At 35.2% G+C, this 20,088-nt stretch overlaps 2 protein-coding genes and 1 pseudogene across 8 annotated transcripts; all 3 read left to right on the plus strand.

Moving 5' to 3' along the window:
• Positions 1-1,195: 1,195 nt before the first annotated feature.
• LOC104745727 (terpenoid synthase 25-like) lies at positions 1,196-3,317 on the plus strand (annotated as a pseudogene). Its single transcript, XR_015581618.1, has 6 exons — positions 1,196-1,493; positions 1,609-1,882; positions 1,974-2,349; positions 2,420-2,641; positions 2,747-2,904; positions 2,988-3,317. The product of XR_015581618.1 is annotated as a terpenoid synthase 25-like (transcript).
• Positions 3,318-4,716: 1,399 nt separating this feature from the next.
• Positions 4,717-6,399, plus strand: LOC104745728 (uncharacterized). 2 transcript variants are annotated; one of them, XM_087489455.1, is made up of 2 exons: positions 5,729-6,063; positions 6,162-6,399. In XM_087489455.1, the coding sequence occupies exons 1-2, from the start codon at positions 5,810-5,812 to the stop codon at positions 6,163-6,165; spliced, it is 258 nt and encodes an 85-aa protein (XP_087345581.1). In that variant the 5' UTR covers positions 5,729-5,809; the 3' UTR covers positions 6,166-6,399. The 2 variants fall into 2 exon arrangements, with proteins under 2 accessions (XP_010465347.1, XP_087345581.1); XM_010467045.3 differs by having other exon boundaries at positions 4,717-6,399.
• Positions 6,400-9,464: 3,065 nt separating this feature from the next.
• On the plus strand, positions 9,465-20,068 carry LOC104745730 (putative callose synthase 8). Of its 5 annotated transcripts, XM_087489447.1 has the most exons (41): positions 9,465-9,962; positions 10,096-10,196; positions 10,328-10,449; positions 10,532-10,619; positions 10,732-10,842; positions 10,988-11,107; positions 11,192-11,284; positions 11,367-11,458; positions 11,554-11,680; positions 11,782-11,919; positions 11,993-12,069; positions 12,161-12,365; positions 12,753-12,884; positions 12,968-13,085; positions 13,158-13,486; positions 13,627-13,679; positions 13,768-13,828; positions 13,933-14,014; positions 14,107-14,156; positions 14,231-14,317; positions 14,416-14,550; positions 14,676-14,770; positions 14,851-14,935; positions 15,021-15,181; positions 15,260-15,383; positions 15,502-15,623; positions 15,725-15,872; positions 15,975-16,126; positions 16,243-16,349; positions 16,432-16,554; positions 16,648-16,716; positions 16,812-16,980; positions 17,085-17,196; positions 17,305-17,424; positions 17,501-17,616; positions 17,722-17,805; positions 17,900-18,012; positions 18,097-18,326; positions 18,412-19,260; positions 19,369-19,554; positions 19,642-20,068. In XM_087489447.1, the coding sequence occupies exons 1-41, from the start codon at positions 9,710-9,712 to the stop codon at positions 19,870-19,872; spliced, it is 5,970 nt and encodes a 1,989-aa protein (XP_087345573.1). In that variant the 5' UTR covers positions 9,465-9,709; the 3' UTR covers positions 19,873-20,068. The 5 variants fall into 5 exon arrangements, with proteins under 5 accessions (XP_087345573.1, XP_087345574.1, XP_087345575.1 ...); XM_087489448.1 differs by lacking the exons at positions 9,465-9,962; positions 10,096-10,196; positions 10,328-10,449; ... (7 more) ...; positions 11,993-12,069; positions 12,161-12,365 and adding an exon at positions 12,492-12,545; XM_087489449.1 differs by lacking the exons at positions 9,465-9,962; positions 10,096-10,196; positions 10,328-10,449; ... (8 more) ...; positions 12,161-12,365; positions 12,753-12,884 and having other exon boundaries at positions 13,033-13,085; positions 13,632-13,679.
• The last annotated feature ends 20 nt before the right edge of the window (positions 20,069-20,088 follow it).

The raw sequence follows: 20,088 nt of genomic DNA on the forward strand, positions 1-20,088 counted from the left end.
GCCACTTCCTCAAATCATGCAGAAATAATTGCTCTTCATGAAGCATCGAGGGAATGTGTATGGCTCAGATCAATGACTAACCACATACATGAATCAAGTGGAATAGTCACCAAGAAAGAACCAACAACATTATTCGAAGACAATGCTGCTTGTGTTGCCCAAATCAAAGAAGGTTACATCAAGAGCGACAGAATAAAGCATATACCTCCAAGATTTTTCTCCTACACTCAAGAACTCGAGCAAAAGAAGGAAGTTGATATCCAACATATCCGCTCAAGTGACAATGCAGCAGACCTATTCACAAAGGCGCTTCCGACTACCACATTCAGAAAGCATATTCACAGTATTGGAATGCGTCATCTACGAGATTTATGAAGAAAGATTATACTTATCTTTTCGAGGGGGAGATTACGTTACTATACTCTTTTTCCCTTGTCTTGGTTTTTATCCCAATGGGTTTTTCCATGACAAGGTTTTTAATGAGATAGTACGTAATTCGTTAATGGTGATGGATAATCAAGGGGGAGTATTATGAAATATTGTGATTAATCCATCATAATACACATGACACAACACTTGTCATTACCAAAATTAATGGGTGTATGACTCATGCTTTTGTAAGTGTACTATAAATAAGTTGTGTAAGAAGAGTAAAAGGTGATGTTGTCCTTGATCAAAAAGAAAGAGTTCTCTAATCTCTCTCACTCTCACTCTCGTGCATGCTTCTCTCTTTCCCTCTCTTTATTATTTCTTTTACTCTTTATAAAGTATTGTAAAACACACATAATTGTATTCTACTTATAATTCACAACAGTAATGATGTAGTTGACAATTTTGACAATTTTGTGCGCACGTACCTCTAAATCCAATAATTCACTTTACTTGATAAACAAAAAAAAGTTTTTTTTCCTGTATTATGTGTTTAATCAATTAATCTCCTTTGATACAGAGAGTTATATATTCCCTGTATTAGAAAATCAATCTTTGTGATACAAAATAAATTTCTAAAACATTATATATTCTAATACAGAGGGAGTATATGATATGATCCTATCAAACTACTTTTATTTATGTATTTTTTAATTAAATTACGTTCCAGCTTCTCCAGTATGTCCCAGATCTATTTAAAACAGCGTAGGATGAGGCATCGAAGTGTATCACATATATCCTAAGACAAGGAGTAGAGTAGACTTTAATATCTCGTGTCTTTCTTGTACTGAGAGTACTGTCTAAAACATGGAAGCATCAAAAATGTGTTTTGGTCCTAAAACTCTCCCTATCATTCACAACGTCCCTCTCTGTCTGAAGACCAACTTCTCTATCTTTCCTTGCCGTTTGCTTCAAGGACAGTCTCTTTCCTCCAAGAAATCCACAAAACACGACTTGTTCTGTGTTAAGGCTGAGACTAGTGACGACAGAGTACTCGTCCATTGACCTACTTTGCTCCATCTGTTTGGGGAGATCACTTCCTCTCTATTCCCCTCGATGACTCCGTAAGTCACACTGACTTGGTCCAATGTGTTTGGTGTGGATGTCTTTTTTTTTTTTTGCTAAAATATGTGTTTGTTACCGTGCATGATTTTTATTTTTTTAACTGTATATTTGTAGGAATTTGAGGCACTTGAGAAAGAAATTGAATCGGTGTTGAAGCCTAAAGTGAGAGACATGCTCATGTCTCCTCACAGCAGCGACAAGGAAAAAATTCGTCTCATCCATTTGCTTATTAGCCTCGCTATAGCTCATTACTACGAGAGCGAAATCGAGGAGATTCTGCACAAGGCTTTCGGGAAGTTGGCCTGCTTAACTGCGGACGAGGATGATTTGGAAACATTGGCAATCATGTTTGAGGTTTTCAGACTATATGGACACAAGATGTCGTGCGGTACGTATACTGACAATTTAAACGAGTTTGATCAGTTTTCTTGTTTGTTTTCCATGTAATATATAACATAACATATAATGGTTTGGTATAGATGTGTTCGATAGATTCAAAGGCGAAGATGGCAAGTTTAAGGAAAGTATAGTTGGGGATGTTAGAGGGTTGCTACAGCTGTACGAAGCCGCACATCTCGGAACACCATCTGAAGATATAATGGATGAAGCCATAAGTTTTGCGCGGTACCACTTGGAATCGTTGGCCGGCCAGGAAACAAGCTCCCATCTTTTTAAGCATGTACAAAACGCATTGTATAGAGCTCGATATCATAGCATAGAGATACTAGTAGCACGGCAGTACATCTCTTTCTATGAACAAGAAAAAGGCTACGATGAGACGCTCCTCAGGTTTTCAAAGCTCAACTTCAATTTTTGCCAGATGCATTACGTCAAAGAGCTCAAAATTATCACCAGGTAATTATACTGTTTATTTAAGATTCTCGTCGTCATGGTCTTACAAATCTAACCTAATTTATGGTTCCAGATGGTGGGAGGGGCTAGGTCTACCATCTAAGCTACCGTATTTCATAAGGGACCGAAGTGTGGAGACCTATCTTGGGGGCCTGGGAATGTTTTTCGAGCCGCGATATTCACTTGGGAGAATTTTCTCAGTTAAACTGACACTGATCTTGACTGTTGTGGATGATACATGTGATGCATATGCCACTCTTCCTGAAGTTCAGAGTCTTCATGATGCTTTTCAAAAGTATGTACTTAGAGTCTTATCTACAACCATACATACCAAGGTCTCATGCATCTACATATGTATTTTCATATATTAATGTGTCTAACAGAGAAACGAAATATCCAGATGGGATCTGCGGGCCATGGACGAACTACCGACGTACATGAGAATCATATACCAAAATGATTGGTATATGATTCAACGAGTGGTTTTACTCCAAGCCCAAAATCTTCCAAGCCTTGAATACTGTGTTTCGTCTCAGAAATGACATTGTCACGTTCGAGGTACATATATAAAACACCTTTTAATTCTGCTTTTTATTTCATGGCTATTGCAACATCTTTAACGTAAGCAGTACAATAAACAGCAAGAGATGAGCAGAGGAGAGGTGGCAAATGGCGTCAATTGTTACATGAAGCAACATGGTGTTACCAAAGACGCAGCGGTTGAAGAACTGAGGAAGATGGAAAGAGAGAGTTATAAGATTTTGTTAGAGGAGTTCATGACGTCCAAAGCTGTGCCCCGACAGATTCTGGTGCGACTAGTCAACATTGCGCGTGTGATGGATTTGTATTACAAAGAAGGTGATGGGTTCGGGGATCCTGATCAAAAGCTCAAACACCTTCTTGCATATTTGTTCCTCCATCCAATTCCTCTTTGAACATTTATTAAAGTTATACGTAACTTTTACATGTGACTTTGAATAAGTAATTTTCACACGTGTAAGAGAAAAACTCGGTGAAAATATTACCTATTTCCTTTACAGCACTTTTGTAATTTTTTTTTTAGTTAATACTTGCAGCATCTTACAGATCTTGATAAAAAAAAAAAATATATTCAAAGAAAAAAAAACCTTTAACTGGAGTTACAGAGCAAAAATTAGGAAAACAGAGAGCCTGTGAATATGTTGGTGACTGATACGAAAAAAGGAAAGATGTTGATCGCTTGCCGCTTGGCTTCTGGTTTGAACAAGAAGGCTAAATCTGTTTCTTTGTTGATTCATGATTTAGAAGAAAAAAAGTTGTTTCAAAAAGTTACATGTAATCATCAATATCTAAATGTAGTTATTTTTTTTCTTTCCAATTCACCTCTATGATATTATTTATTTAAATAAAAATATATATAACATTTTTTTGTCAAACAATAAAATAATATATAACATTGTAATCAAGAAAGGATATAACTGTTCTACCAAAAGGATATAACTGTTACCTCAAAAACTAGTGAGTAATTTGGAAAATACATGCTTTTTATTTACACTTTTGAAACAAATACCATTTATTTATCATCAATTGAAAGACTATTTTTAACTAAGTCAAATTACTAAAATAACTTCACTTGAACAATAATAATTAACCAGAAAGATATATATTATAGATAATTAGATACCGAATCAATTATTAATTTATTAGTAATAATTGAATATTTAATTTTTACAACGTTGTTATACAACTAACAAGTCCATAAATTTCTTATCTTAATTATAAAAAAAAATAACAGTAAACTACCAAAATTAAATAATTTTTTTATCAAATCATGTGCTATTGTTATAATTCAGTTTCTGATGATTCATTATTATTGAAAACAAATAAAGTAGTTTAGTGTTTAATTTTTTTTTCGGATGTTTACTAATTGACAAACGTTAAAATACAAAGTTTTGAATCATATATTTTGCACTCAAAGATAATCCGACAAAATATTAGAGAATAATTGGAGAAGATTAAAGAAGAGCAAAAGAGAGGTGGAGACATGTGTACCGAGAGATAATTGATGCGACGAAGATGGGGTGGGTCGGTCCACTAGAAGAACCACCACTCGTGCTAATGCTTCGAATCTCATTTATTCGGTCAAATCACTTCTTCTCCAACGTCCAACACCCACATGTGACACGTACCTTATCAATCAAGCATATCGTATACGACCCCCTCAAAATTAAAGTTTCCTTTTTTACATATATCTTTATTATCAATTTAGTGTCGGTACGTGTATTGTGAATTTGTGATTGTGACATCCATTTGCATTCTTAGGCTTTTAGCCTACATTGTATTTATTTCAAGCCTATATACGTTAGTGTCCCGAACCGTTTTTATAGGCGTGTAGATAGTTCATTCGTACACCTTATTAGAAAACTTTTGAAGAAATTATATATCATTATATTAACACTTCTTCATAAACACACGACGCCCACCTTTGATTGTGATCTTAGTTTTCTTTTAAACATCCGAATCGTTTCATGTAATCAAACTGTTAAAAGGTAATACAAATTGTAGAACTGTGATATATGTTGAGCAATTCCTTGATTCTATTGTTTCATCAGTTTACTAAAACAAAAAGAATTTCTTCGTTTTACAATTATGTGAGATTCTTTTTCTTAAAATCGATATGTATTCTATAATATTCTATCCCTCATGTTTTTATTTCTTCATTTCTTAATGTTTTTGTTACGGCAACAAATCATAATTTTTTTGTTTAAGAAATGATATGGTGTATAAATTAAAGTTTGACATTGCCTTTAAATTATTCTTTCCTGTAGAAATCATTCCTCAAGAATAAAATCTTTCATAAAAATAAATTACTTTTTGTGGATGTTTATATGGTACTGGTGTTTTCTTTGTCTACATAATAGTGGTATTATCCGGAGCATTTTATAAAGTTCCCCTTTTAAAAATAAAAATAATTCTACGTCCGTTGATTTGTTCCTAAGTTAATTGCAAACACGAGTAAAGTAGATGTCTCGGCTTTGTTTCTTCGCCTGTCCTAAACCATACCTATACGTATTAAGTGGGTTGTGTGCATTGTACCAAACTTGAAAGATCTTGCCTGTACGCATATTCCACTTGTACATTTTGAAATTTGACATTCAACTAACTTTATTATTATATAGATGCTCAAGAATTAATTTCATTCAGTCATGTCTCATCGATGGTCCATTACTAGTTAGGCCAAAAGCTACGCTATCCTATTCTTCTTTATTATTAAGTTTTATATTACCATCATCATATCACATTACATATGATCACATGATTGGTCGTGTAGTGTGGGGGAGACATCTTATCTCATATGCCTAATTAATTAAATGAACCTTTGCCTATATAAGAGACCTTAGTTTTGGCTCAAGCTATATAATATATTTTCAAGTTAAAGTAATATAATTTTCTCTTCAGACCTCTTTTTTCCCCTTCTTCACAAATGGCGTCTGTGCAATATGCTTTTGATCATCAAGGCGGCATGGAGATTAACAACGATGAGCTTCTCATGTCGTTCTTGGAAGAAGAATCTCCCGTGGAATATCATAGTAGCATCAACAAAGAGGAAGAAGAGAAATTAAATAGTGTGATTAGATCGTTAGAAGTGGAGATCAACATGAGTTCTCCGACCATAGAAGCTAGGAAAAATGATCTGCAACAAACCACGACGATATGCGGTCTTGAAGATGATTTCAGGTGGCTTAACGACTTTGATATTGGTATGATTTCGTCGCAAAATGATGATGAGATGATGAATTGGTGTACTGAACTTTCTTACATGGATGGTGTGGTAGGTAGTACTGTTCTTGAGATTGAAGGTGGTCATGAATATTACTCTCATATTAACTATGGACTTACATTTGAGGAACCAACTCTTTCTCTATGGCAAGAGGATAATGATGTAGTTATGTATTAATTGGTTTCGTGAAGCCATAATATAGCAAAAGCTGTTTAATAATCTGTTAACAAAAAAAAAAAAACAAAAGGCTGTTTCATATAATCCCCTTTATAATAAAACGAAAGTACACAACATTGTTTTGTAGACTATATAATTTTAATAAGTTCGTTACAAATAGATTATACATTAATGATAGATTAATTGGTTACATATAGGTTATACCGAAAATCTTAGAGATAATATTCTAAAGAATCATATCATCTAACTTACCATATTAATTTCTTTTATTAAATTATTCATCAAATAAAATCTTTTGATATCTAACTTAACATATTAATTTGTTAATTATCATTATATTTCACCTCTCATTTTTATATACGAATCTATTTTGTGAAACAAAAAATTATCATATTATTTATTATAACTAAAAAATAGTTTTATTTACGTATATACCATAAGTTGAATTTTTAAAAACAAATATAAATTGTTCAATATATAAAATATTCAAGCTTTAGTAATATTATTCTTTAGAAATAATATCTATTGAATTAAAAAATTTACTGAGTAACAGGTCAAAATTTGAATATTTAAATTTAAAATTATGTCTTATAATGACATTCAAGTCATGATTTTTTTTTGTGTTAAAGACATTCAAGTCACGATGTAGAATATACATTGTTGAAATAACTTCACATATATAACCTAATACAACATATTAAATATTTTAAAATATAAAATATACAAAATTTTGTATAAAATAAATTTTAATCAGTGTTATAGCATGGATACTTATCTAGAATTATTAACAATATAAAACTTACAAAATATGTGTCTTTTTCAAGTCATCATATTTAGCATATGATTTTATTGCATAATATTTTATCTAATTTTTTTAAAAAAAAACAATCACATAAATTATATTTTATATAAAAATTACAATATAAATAAAATGAATTTCAATCAGAGCACGGATATATTAATACTTCTAGTCTTCTAGACCCAAAAGATTAATCTAGTCTTTAAACAAAAGAGAAGAAGGCTATTTCAATCAGTTATTTAACCTTTTAAATCCATGACTATGTATTAGTAAAGGATATATTAATCTTACATGCTTTTTATTATGGTTTTTGAGAAATTAATATATGTATATGTCTTTCCCAAAAAAAAAAAAATAGAAAAATAGAAATATCTATTTAAAGATTTATCGTGATTATCACTTGACAAAAGAACAATCATTAAAACTAGCTGGATGGAAATATATTTTCCAGTTTACATGTTTTCTGTTTTATGTTTATACATATATTTTTAATTTAAAAGTATATTTTAATCATTATAACTTAAAAAATATACAAAAAGTTAATATTATACTCTTAAAATAGCTTGTTTTAAAAAAAAAAAATATCAACATAAAGTGAACAAAGGGCAAAATGGTTTTGGACTCTTGGTGTAGAGTTTGGTTAAAGAGATATTTGAAAGTCGTTAGGCTGTTAAATTATGACAAAATTTTCTAAAAAGTGAAAATCATGTTTTACAGGGCTTAGAAATATAAAATGAAATTGGTCGACGAAATAAAAAAATAAAGAAATATAAAACATAACTAAACCCAAACATATATGAAAGTTGTTTTTTGTTTGTCAACAACATGCAATACACGAATTTGGATTTTCATATCGTGACACATTGACAATACAGTCAATACTAGCACAAACCAGTTAACTGCTGGTTGAATGTGATAATTTTCGAAGAACTTTTTAAACCGTCAATACATCATAAATAATTATATATATAAAAACTGATTTGAAGACATTTAAGCCTTGAAATGTTGCTTTGCATTCAAAATACATAAGACACAAAGCCCATGGGCCATGGGCGATTGATCAACATATCCAAGAATCATATATGGGTGGGTTAGGTATACTGAAAAGTCCATTTCTATACATATACCAGGCGCAGATATCAGTTCATTACATTTACTACTACTACACACACTTTTATATGGTTAGTTTGTAACAAGACAAAACTACCATCTATTAAGCTTCACTCGAGGTCTATGCATTACACACTCGTCAATGTAAATACGTAAGAGAAAATCAAGACAAGAAATGAAAACACACAAAAGAAAAGGTCAGTTTGATGTTTTTAAAAAGAAATTGGTTAGCTTTGGACACCAAGTTAATTTTTGTAGTCTTTTGGCATATTCTTAGTGACTAAGATACATATGAACATCAAGTATATGCTTTTATATTCCAATTCATTTAAATAAGATTTGGCTGCTTTACAGTCAATCAGCTTCTTTTCTTTTTAATGTTTTGTTTTTTTCTATTCCCATGCACGTTGGTATATATATAGATTATGGTGGAAACTAAAAATAAACTATTGCTGTGAAACCACTTTTTTTAAAGCAGGGATTTAGCAACAAACACTTTTTTTGTTTGTCATCCAATGAAACTAGTAAACTACTACATATACCAAATGTTTGTTTCTTCATACATCTTATTTATCTTTCACTTTAACTCTGTCTTTTATTTTGTTATCTTTTGGAGAAAAAAAGCTTACTTAGTTAATAAAAAAGCTCTTTACAACTTTAATCTTTCTAACATTTAAGACCAAATTATGCAAAGCTAATTAACACTTCTCCTCTCTATAGATATAGACTTCAATATAGTAAATCTCAACTTTTCTTGTATATATATGAAATTGGCTCAAAGGATTTAATCACAACATGTAAGTAAGCAAAACTTGAACCTATATCAGGAATGATTAATCCAAATTACATTTCTTCCAAAATTCTCGAGTTAGGATAAAATAAGTATCTAAATAACCATGTTATAAAATATACGTGTACTATACATATCACCTTCACCTATATTATGAAATTACAAAAAGAACTTTGTGACGTAACTCTATTTAAGAAAAGGTTATATAAAAAGTGAAAACTGATCATTTGTTTCATATATCCAAAACTAGGAAAAGTAAAATTATAATAAATCATTTACTTAAAAAATACAAAATCACACACATTATATTAATGTACATCAAGAAATTATAATCTAAAAATTTAATTAATAAAATTATAATCTAATAAAAGGAAAAACACAAAAAATAACTGAAATATATATTGTAGTGTTTCCCTCTCAAAAAAAAAAGAACGGCCAACTCTATTAAAGAAAGCAAAAAGCCCCCAAAAGAAAAGAAAAAAAAAAAGGAAATCGCACTCATCATCATCACTCCAGTCTCATCCCTTCTCCAAATCTCTCCTCCTTTTTCAAAAATTTCCGCCATGGGATTGGAAACTCACCTCGCTAAGCAATTACCACTTTATATAAATCTTCCCATCTCCTTCCACTCATCTCCTTCCCCTCTTTCTCATTCCCTCCAAAAAAAAACCCCTCACCGACGAACACAAATCCCTAGAAGAATCAGCTTTGATTTATTCTCCTGAATATGTCTCACGAAATCGTCCCCGTAGACCCCATAGATGTTCCTAGTACTAGTTACTCACGGCCCGTTCTGGGTGATGATGATGATTCGCCGGAACGCCACCAGTTCACTAAATCCCTAACTTTTCGGGAACATGTTTCGTCCTCGGAGCCTTTTGATAGTGAGAGGCTTCCTGCGACATTAGCTTCAGAGATTCAGAGGTTTCTTCGTATTGCTAATTTGGTTGAGTCTGAGGAACCTCGTATCGCTTATCTTTGTGAGCTCACTCTCCCACCTCTTCCCTAATTTTTAGTATTTTGAATGTTCGAAATTGGAGCTTTCTTGTTGAAGAATCATACTTCAGTACCAATGTTCTGAATATATAATGTTGAAATCTTTGGGGGTTGCAGGTCGATTTCATGCTTTCGAGATAGCTCACCACATGGATAGAAACTCTACCGGAAGAGGTGTACGGCAGTTCAAAACTTCTCTTCTTCAAAGGCTTGAACAGGCAAAGTCTCCTACTCCTATAGCTGGTTTTATTGACCAAGATGATATGACCAAATCGGAATCATTCATGAAATTTCTAAACAAATGATCTGTTTACTTTTGTATTTGACTTTCTTTGAATTTTTTTTGTAGGATGAAGAGTTTACTGTAAGAAGAAGGAAGGAGAAGAGTGATGTTCGGGAGCTCAAACGTGTTTATCATGCTTACAAGGAATACATTATCAGACATGGTGCATCATTTAATCTGGATAACAGGTAGAATCTACTGACTATATAGCTCCTTCTAGTTCAATTTCAGCGAGCCAACACTAAAATTTGGGATTTTGTATCTTAATAGTCAGCGAGAGAAGTTGATTAACGCACGCAGAATTGCTTCTGTTTTGTATGAAGTTCTTAAGACAGTCACAAGTGGTGCTGGCCCGCAGGTTCTGCCCTCTTTCTTTTTTGTTACTTTCTCTTCGCCCGAATCTATATATAACTTGTGCATTGGTTTCACAATTTTGTATGTCTAATTTTCAATATTTTGTTTGCTGATAGGCCATTGCGGATAGAGACAGTATTCGGGCAAAATCTGAATTTTATGTGCCATATAACATTCTTCCTCTTGATAAAGGAGGGGTACACCAAGCAATCATGCATCTGCCTGAGGTACAAAGATATTTTGTCTTCTCACCAATTAAGTATTTGGTGTTTTTTATTGTTGTGATTTCTCATTGTAGTATGTATGCATTGTTCTGTCACACAGCATACTGAAATTTTCATGGTGAAATGTTCCTTTGTGTCCTAAATACAGATTAAAGCTGCTGTTGCAATTGTACGTAACACTCGCGGGTTGCCTCCTCCAGAGGATTTTCAGAGACACCAGCCTTTCGTAGATTTATTTGAATTCCTGCAGCATGCATTTGGGTTTCAGGTACTTGTCAGGAACTCGATATCGGTATTGTAAAGACTGTAAGTACAGATGGTGACCAGACTTTCAATTTTTCTCTTTCGCTAGAATGGAAATGTTGCCAATCAGAGAGAGCATCTGATCCTCCTACTCAGTAACACCATAATACGGCAACCTCAGAAGCAGTCTTCAGCACCCAAGGTGTTGTGTTATGTCGCCTTTTTTTTGAATAAATTAAGTTCTCCATCTTTGAAACTGACAAAATCTTAATTCTTGTAACCAGTCTGGTGATGAGGCAGTAGATGCGTTAATGAAGAAGTTTTTTAAGAACTACACAAACTGGTGCAAGTTTCTTGGGAGAAAAAACAACATCAAGTATTTCAAGATAATTTCTATCTGTTCAATTCAATAATTTTTCATCTCTTAAGCCCATTTATATTTAACTGTTTGGCCTCACGATCTACCTGCAGGTTGCCATATGTGAAACAGGAAGCCCTACAATATAAAACACTCTATATAGGACTATACCTTCTCATATGGGGAGAGACGTCAAACTTGAGGTTCATGCCAGAGTGCCTGTGTTATATTTTCCACCATGTAAGCACAAAATATCTGTTTCTGTCATCAATACATCTTCTTAGAAAGTTCATCACTCAATCTGATCAATATTCACAATGTTGATGTTGATGATAATTCAGATGGCATATGAATTGCATGGAGTTTTAACCGGTGCAGTTAGTATGATAACTGGAGAGAAGGTCATGCCAGCATATGGTGTAGGACACGAATCTTTCCTTGCGAATGTAGTTACCCCCATATACAGGGTTGTCGAAAAGGTGATCTTCTGTTTTATGAAGTGCTTGAATTAAATTTAAAATTAGTAGTCAATTGTATATTATATGTCTGCAGGAAGCTGATAAGAACAAGAATGGAACTGCTGATCATTCTATGTGGAGAAACTACGATGATCTGAACGAGTTCTTCTGGTCAGAACACCATATTACGTCTCTTTGCTACCATATCTGTGTTTAAAAGCTATGAACAACATCACTAATCAGTCTTTTACGGCTTCTACAGGTCTCCCGAATGTTTTGAAATAGGTTGGCCAATGCGAGTGAACCAGGGAGATGGCGAGGAATGCTTTGATGGCCAATGTCAGCACGATTTTTTCTGTGTAGAATCGTCAGATACCAGTAAAACAGAGAGATGGCGAGGAATGCTTAGATTTCGCAAGCAGACAAAGAAAACGGATGAAGAGATAGAGGATGACGAAGAACTTGGGGTACATGTCCTTGTAACTCATGGATCTCTTCCCCTGATTATGCATTTGCATATACATACTAAGTAACCTAAAGAATACGGGAAGCTTTATTTATCAGTAGGCTGTTCATTTTTGTCATAGCAGTATGGTGTTCCTAGCTTGTTCAAGAGACTACGGAGCATATTATCGCTTAATATCTAAGTAAGCACATTATTCAAATTGGTCAATTCATGTGTGAACGGCTTCCAAAATCATCATTCAGAAAAAAGAACTTGGGCTGTCTGTAGGACTAACGTTGTTAGGTTCAGAAAATTGCATTGCTTTTAACCTATTTACAAAGATTGTACGTCTCAAAACGCTATATAGATACATTTTTCCTTGCCTCATGTGATCTTCTCTTCACTGTAGGGTCTCAGTGAGGAACAAACTAAACCAACCTCAAAATGGCTGGGGAAGACAAATTTTGTAGAGACTCGTTCCTTTTGGCAGATATTCCGGAGCTTTGACAGAATGTGGAGTTTCTTTGTTTTGTCTCTACAGGTTCCTCTTATTCTGCTCTTTCGTCGTTCAAATGATATCCAAGTATACATTAACAAATGCAGAAAATCTTATTTTCATTTCAGGCATTGATTATTATGGCTTGTCATGATGTGGGATCTCCACTCCAAATGTTTAATGCCAATATATTTGAAGACGTCATGAGCATTTTCATTACCTCTGCAATTCTAAAGCTTATAAAAGGTTATTAGCCATCCTTAATTTGAAACCTAAGATATAATACTTATTGCTAACAATTAATGGGGCTTGTTGCAGGTATTCTTGACATAATCTTCAAATGGAAAGCCAGAAACACGATGCCGATCAATGAAAAGAAGAAGCAGATGGTGAAGTTGGGTTTTGCTGCGATCTGGACTATTATTCTACCAGTGCTATATGCTCATTCAAGAAGGAAATACATATGTTATTTCACAGATTACAAAACCTGGCTTGGTGAATGGTGTTTTTCTCCATATATGGTGGCTGTCACGATATACCTGACAGGAAGTGCTATTGCGTTGGTCTTGTTTTTCGTCCCTGCCATCAGCAAATACATTGAGACCTCCAATCATCGCATCTTCAAAACTTTGTCGTGGTGGGGACAGGTACATAATTCTCAGAAACTCTATACTTTTGTTCAATTTTCTCACAGTTAAGCATTAAAGTCTTCAGTTTGTCCGTTTTAGTTTTGGTGTATATCAAACTCACTTTACAAGTTTATTGACTGCTAGCTGATTTTCTGCAGCCTAGATTATATGTTGGGCGAGGAGTGCAAGAAACTCAGATGTCACAATTCAAGTATGTATATGGCCAAATTTCCTCTGTTACTTTTGTTGACCATGTATTTTCTATTTTTCTGTAGTTTTTATATTTGTTTTCTGTTCAGATACACCCTCTTTTGGATTCTAGTTCTCCTGACCAAGTTTGCTTTCAGCTATGCATTTGAGGTAACTAGAATTGATGCAGTTTCCAGATATGCACTACTGACAACTGATGTTGTATGCGTTGAGCTCAAACAATTTCTTACATTCGTAATGATCTGAAAATGCAGATAAAGCCTCTAATAGAACCTACACGACTTATAATGAAAGTTGGTGTGCGGAACTATGAATGGCATGAAATTTTCCCAGAAGGTTAACTCTTATACTTTAATTTTTTATTCTTCTGTTGTAAAGTATGTATTGAAGCGTACTAAAGAACCTCTTTCTTTTTTCTCTGTCTATAGTGAAGAGTAATGCTGCTGCAATTGTAGCAGTATGGGCGCCGATCATGGTGGTGAGTTCTCTATAGGTAGATATAAAGCTTTTGAGTTTTCCAGCTCGTACCTTCCATAAAGATTGAACTTTCAGGTCTATTTCATGGATACACAAATATGGTATTCAGTCTACTGTACGATCTTTGGTGGGCTGTATGGAGTTCTGCATCACCTTGGTGAGGTAAGCACACATTTTTTCAATGCCAGAGTTGTCATTTTTGCAATTTCTGGCCAGGTGTTGCTGTTTCCAGGTTAACATGTTCCTTTATTTCTATTCAGATTCGAACTTTAGGCATGTTGAGAGGCCGGTTTCATACTTTACCTTCTGCTTTTAATGCACGCCTTATTCCACACTCAACAAAAGATGAGAAAAGGAGAAAACAACGAGGCTTTTTCCCTTTCAGTTTAGGCAGGGTAAGAAATTTTTTAAATGGATAATGTGTATATGCTGAAAGACTAAACTGTACACTTTTTTGTGAGCTGACTACTGGACTATATTTGAGTTTCTCATAATGAAGTCATCCACTTTTTTTTTGCAGGGTTCTGACGGCCAGAAAAATAGTATGGCCAAGTTTGTGTTGGTGTGGAACCAAGTCATTAACAGTTTCAGAACAGAAGATCTGATAAGTAACAAGTAAATTTCTCCCTTCTGTATTTATGCATGTAAAGTTCTGACATATATAAAAAGCTAATAAATGATATTTTTCTATTCAGGGAACTAGATTTGATGACAATGCCGATGTCATCGGAGGTCTTATCAGGGATCATCCGTTGGCCCATTTTTCTCCTTGCAAATAAGGTACATTTTCTTTAAAAATTTCTAAACAATTATTTTTGGTGGGAATTTCGGTTTGTTGGTAAATATAGCTGCCCCATCTTACTAGTTTTCAACAGCTCTGAGCATTACGAAAGACTTTGTCGGGAAGGATGAGGTTCTTTACCGAAGGATTCGGAAAGATGAGTACATGTACTACGCAGTAAAAGAGTGTTATGAATCTTTGAAGTACATTCTTCAGATTCTTGTTGTTGGTGATCTCGAGAAAAAGTATAGCCTCATAGCTATTTACAACTTTTACTTCATTTTCTGCTGCCTGCGGTCTGTAATTATTTGATATTGGCTCAGGATTATATCTGGCATAATAAACGAGATAGAGGAAAACATCAGACAGTCAAGTTTGCTTGAAGAGTTTAAGATGACTGAGCTCCCAGCGTTGCATGATAAATGTATTGAGCTGGTTCAACTCCTGGTAATCATCTTGTGGTGTTGCTATAGATTTCAGATTTTAAAGTGATGGCCGTTTCGTTGCCTAAAACTAGTACTTCCAACGGCCCTTTACAATACATGGGTTCTTCTGTACATTCCAGGTTGAGGGAAGTGAAGTGCGACTCCAGATTGAGAAAAGCGAAGAACTGCATGGTAAACTTGTAAAGGCTCTTCAGGATATCTTTGAGCTGGTAACAAATGATATGATGGTACATGGTGACAGGTTAGTGAATTACGAAGTTACGGAGCCCCTGTTGTTTTTAGTTCTCTCTATGTTAAGGAATGAGCAAGCTGACATTGCTTAATAATTTTTTGCATGTTTAGGATTCTGGATTTGCTCAAGTCTCAGGAGGGGTCAGAAGAGGAAACAGATATCTTTATGAGGGTTATAGAACCACAATTGTTTGAATCTTATGGAGAACATAGATGCATCCATTTTCCACTGCCAGATAGTGCTTCATTGAGTGAACAGGTACCCTATAAGTGTGTTACAATGTGGCCTTCATTCAATTGTTCCAGCTCCAACCTTGCGAAAATTCTGCTGTGTGCTGATAATGTACATTGGTTTTGGCAGATCCAGCGTTTTCTGTTATTGTTAACCGTCAAAGATAGTGCAATGGACATACCAGAGAACCTAGAAGCTCGGCGACGCATATCTTTCTTTGCTACTTCGCTTTTCATGGATATGCCCGACGCTCCGAAAGTACGCAATATGATGTCATTCAGGTTTGCCTTCACGACTTTACCCTAAAAAATATTCAAATTATTACTTCATTCTCTAGGAAACTAGAAGATGAGTACATGATTGGATCATCAATTGATGACTAACACTTTGATTGCAGTGTTTTGACACCGCATTATCAGGAGGATATTACCTTTTCAACGAAGGAACTACATTCCACCAACTCTAGCGTGTCAATCATCTTTTATATGCAGAAGATTTTTCCAGGTAAGTCACAACACATGTGGGTTTTGATTGATGTATGTATTCTCTGTCGTGTTTTAATTTAGTCTAATATTTGGATTGTTAGATGAGTGGAAAAACTTTCTGGAGCGAATGGGATGTGATAATTTGGACTCATTAAAGAAAGAGGGTAAAGACGAAGAGCTTCGAAGCTGGGCATCATTTCGTGGACAAACATTGAGTAGAACAGGTGAGACCAATAAGAATATGTGCAAATCGCCTAATTGATCCTTATCACTCTTTAAACTAACAAATTTTTGTTTTGTTTTCATGCTTAACACAGTTCGTGGTATGATGTATTGCCGAGAAGCTCTGAAACTGCAAGCCTTTCTTGACATGGCAGATGACGAGGGTATGTCATCTTAACTCTCTAATCTCTGATCTTTGCAACTTCTTTTTGAGAACATTTATTTTGTAGATTCCAATGTAGTCCTATTTCTCCTATAGATATTCTTGAAGGATACAATGACGTGGAACGAAGTAACAGACCTTTAGCCGCACAACTTGATGCATTAGCAGATATGAAATTCACGTATGTTGTGTCTTGCCAAATGTTTGGAGCCCAAAAATCAGCTGGGGATCCCCACGCGCAGGACATACTTGACCTGATGATAAAGTAAGCTTTTATTGTTATGCAAATTGTACATGACCTCAGTTAGATTCAGTAGCCAAAGTTGTAAATGCTTCCCTAAAGCACTATTACATGACTGTTGCATTTAGGTACCCGTCTCTCCGTGTTGCATACGTTGAGGAGAGGGAAGAAATCGTGTTGGATGTTCCAAAGAAGGTTTACTACTCTATACTGGTAAAAGCTGTCAACGGTTTTGATCAGGTATCAATAACTATGCTACAATGCTTGATAATTTGATGTGCAAGTTGAACTGTAAAATCTTCGGTACACCTTAATAGTCAATGATTTAAAGTTGGTATGATGTTCTAGGAAATCTACCGTGTCAAACTTCCTGGACCACCTAACATTGGAGAAGGGAAGCCTGAGAATCAAAATCACTCCATAGTTTTCACTCGAGGCGAAGCACTTCAGACTATTGACATGAACCAAGTAAGTTTTCTGCCTCTTGGATGTACAATTAATTAACAACCCTTGTGTCTTCTAAAACTTCTGACATAAATGTTAGGATCACTACCTGGAAGAGGCTTTTAAAATGAGAAATCTCCTTCAAGAATTTCTTCGAAACCGCGGAAGAAGACCTCCAACAATTCTTGGATTAAGGGAACACATCTTCACCGGAAGGTTTGTTCTACACATACGTGCATGCACATAATTATCTTTCTCCCTATAACAACCAGGACATGGTATATTATAAGCAGCGAGTTTACCGAGTTTCTGGTATTGCAGTGTTTCTTCTCTAGCATGGTTCATGTCATATCAAGAAACTAGTTTTGTCACAATCGGTCAAAGGCTTCTTGCTAATCCTCTCAGGCAATAATCCCTAAGTCCTGAACCCTCAAAATCACAGTTTCCATTTGGTGCGGCTACGGAAACCTAATGTCTTTTTTCTTTTCACAAATTACAGAGTCCGTTTTCACTATGGACATCCAGATGTCTTTGACAGAATTTTCCACATAACAAGGGGTGGCATCAGTAAAGCATCTAGAACTATTAACTTAAGTGAAGATGTATTTGCTGGTATGAAATCACATATAAAGGACTTCATTCTCAGCAATTTTCTAAGGTTTACTTTGTAGTTACACTCTTCCTTGTGTTCTGTAGGTTATAATACCACCCTACGACGTGGATGCATAACCTATAATGAGTACCTCCAAGTCGGAAAAGGTCGTGATGTTGGCCTCAATCAGATCTCAAAGTTTGAGGCCAAGGTGGCTAATGGAAACAGCGAGCAGACTATTAGCCGTGACATATACCGCTTAGGACAACGTTTTGATTTCTTCAGAATGTTGTCTTGTTATTTCACAACCATTGGTTTCTACTTCAGTAGCTTGGTAACGTCTATGAAACTTAGCTAAATAATAACGCTTTCTTGTTTCAGTTTTGGATAAGCTCTAAATCCTGCTGACGTGTGTACAGATTTCTGTGATTGGGATATATATTTATCTCTATGGTCAACTCTACCTCGTGCTCAGTGGGTTGCAGAAGACGCTTATTCTTGAGGCCAAGGTGAAAAACATAAAGTCATTGGAAACAGCCCTTGCCTCTCAATCATTTATCCAGCTAGGTCTCTTGACCGGTCTACCAATGGTGATGGAGATTGGATTGGAGAAAGGATTTCTTATAGCTTTTCAAGATTTCATACTCATGCAGCTACAGCTTGCTGCATTCTTCTTCACTTTCTCTCTAGGAACCAAAACGCATTACTTCGGCAGAACAATTCTCCATGGAGGCGCTAAATACAGACCCACAGGGCGTAAAGTGGTGGTGTTCCATGCCAACTTCAGTGAAAATTACAGATTATATTCGCGAAGCCATTTCATCAAAGGGTTTGAGCTCATGATTCTTCTGGTCGTCTACGAGTTGTTCAAGCATACATCTCAAAGCAATATGGCTTACTCATTCATCACTTTCTCAGTGTGGTTCATGTCCCTTACATGGTTATGCGCCCCGTTTCTTTTCAACCCTTCAGGATTTACCTGGGAAATAATAGTTGGTGATTGGAGAGACTGGAACAGGTGGATCAAAGAGCAAGGTGGGATAGGGATTCAGCAAGACAAGAGCTGGAAATCTTGGTGGAACGACGAGCAAGCTCATCTACGTGGCTCTGGTGTTGGAGCTCGCTGTCTGGAGATAATTTTGTCCCTCAGGTTCTTCGTGTATCAGTATGGTTTGGTATACCACCTTGACATTTCCCAAAGCAGCACAAATATCATAGTCTACGCACTTTCTTGGGTCGTGATTCTCGCCACATTCTTCACAGTCAAGGTAAAACCTCTCATCTCCTTTCATCTCTCTGCTAGAGTAACAAAAAGATGCACAAAAAACAGAACCAAAGTCAAGCTAGAAACAATTCTTATCTGTTTTCTCTTGCAGGCCGTAGATCTAGGGAGGCAACTCTTCAGCACAAGAAAGCATCTCTTGTTTCGGTTCTTCAAAGTCTTCATCTTCGTGAGCATTCTAACAGTCATTATCACTCTATCAAACATCTGTCACCTCTCTGTCAAGGACCTTATAGTCTCTTGCTTAGCCTTCTTGCCCACCGGTTGGGGTCTGATTCTGGTACCAATCCTTCCCATTCCAAATCTACCTCTCATTGTTCTTACAATTTAGTTTCTTACTGCATCCCCTATAAAAATCTCGCTGCAGATAGCACAAGCGGTTAGGCCAAAGATAGAAGGAACGAGCTTGTGGGAGTTCGCACAGGTTCTTGCTAGAGCTTATGATTATGGAATGGGAGTTGTTCTGTTCGCACCAATGGCTATCTTAGCATGGCTTCCTATCATCTCTGCGTTTCAAACACGCTTTCTCTTCAACGAAGCTTTTAACAGAAGGCTTCAAATTCAACCTATTCTTGCAGGGAAGAAGAAGAATCGATAAGATTATGCTTCGTTTTCTTCCTTCCACTCCTCTCTGCTTTGTACATCTTGTAACTATTTATTTCACTTATCTGTACAAAAATACGGTTCATTAAAATTATTTCACTGGTGTACCAAACCGCTCAAAAATTTCCGGTATATTACCTGTAAGCCGGATCTGAACCACAATTAAATTAAATAAACTTTCTAAACCGAAATATCTGAATACTAAACCACT

The sequence above is a fragment of the Camelina sativa genome, chromosome 15 (assembly GCF_030686135.1).
Source record: "Camelina sativa cultivar CO46 ecotype springtype chromosome 15, ASM3068613v1".
Lineage (NCBI taxonomy): Eukaryota > Viridiplantae > Streptophyta > Magnoliopsida > Brassicales > Brassicaceae > Camelina > Camelina sativa.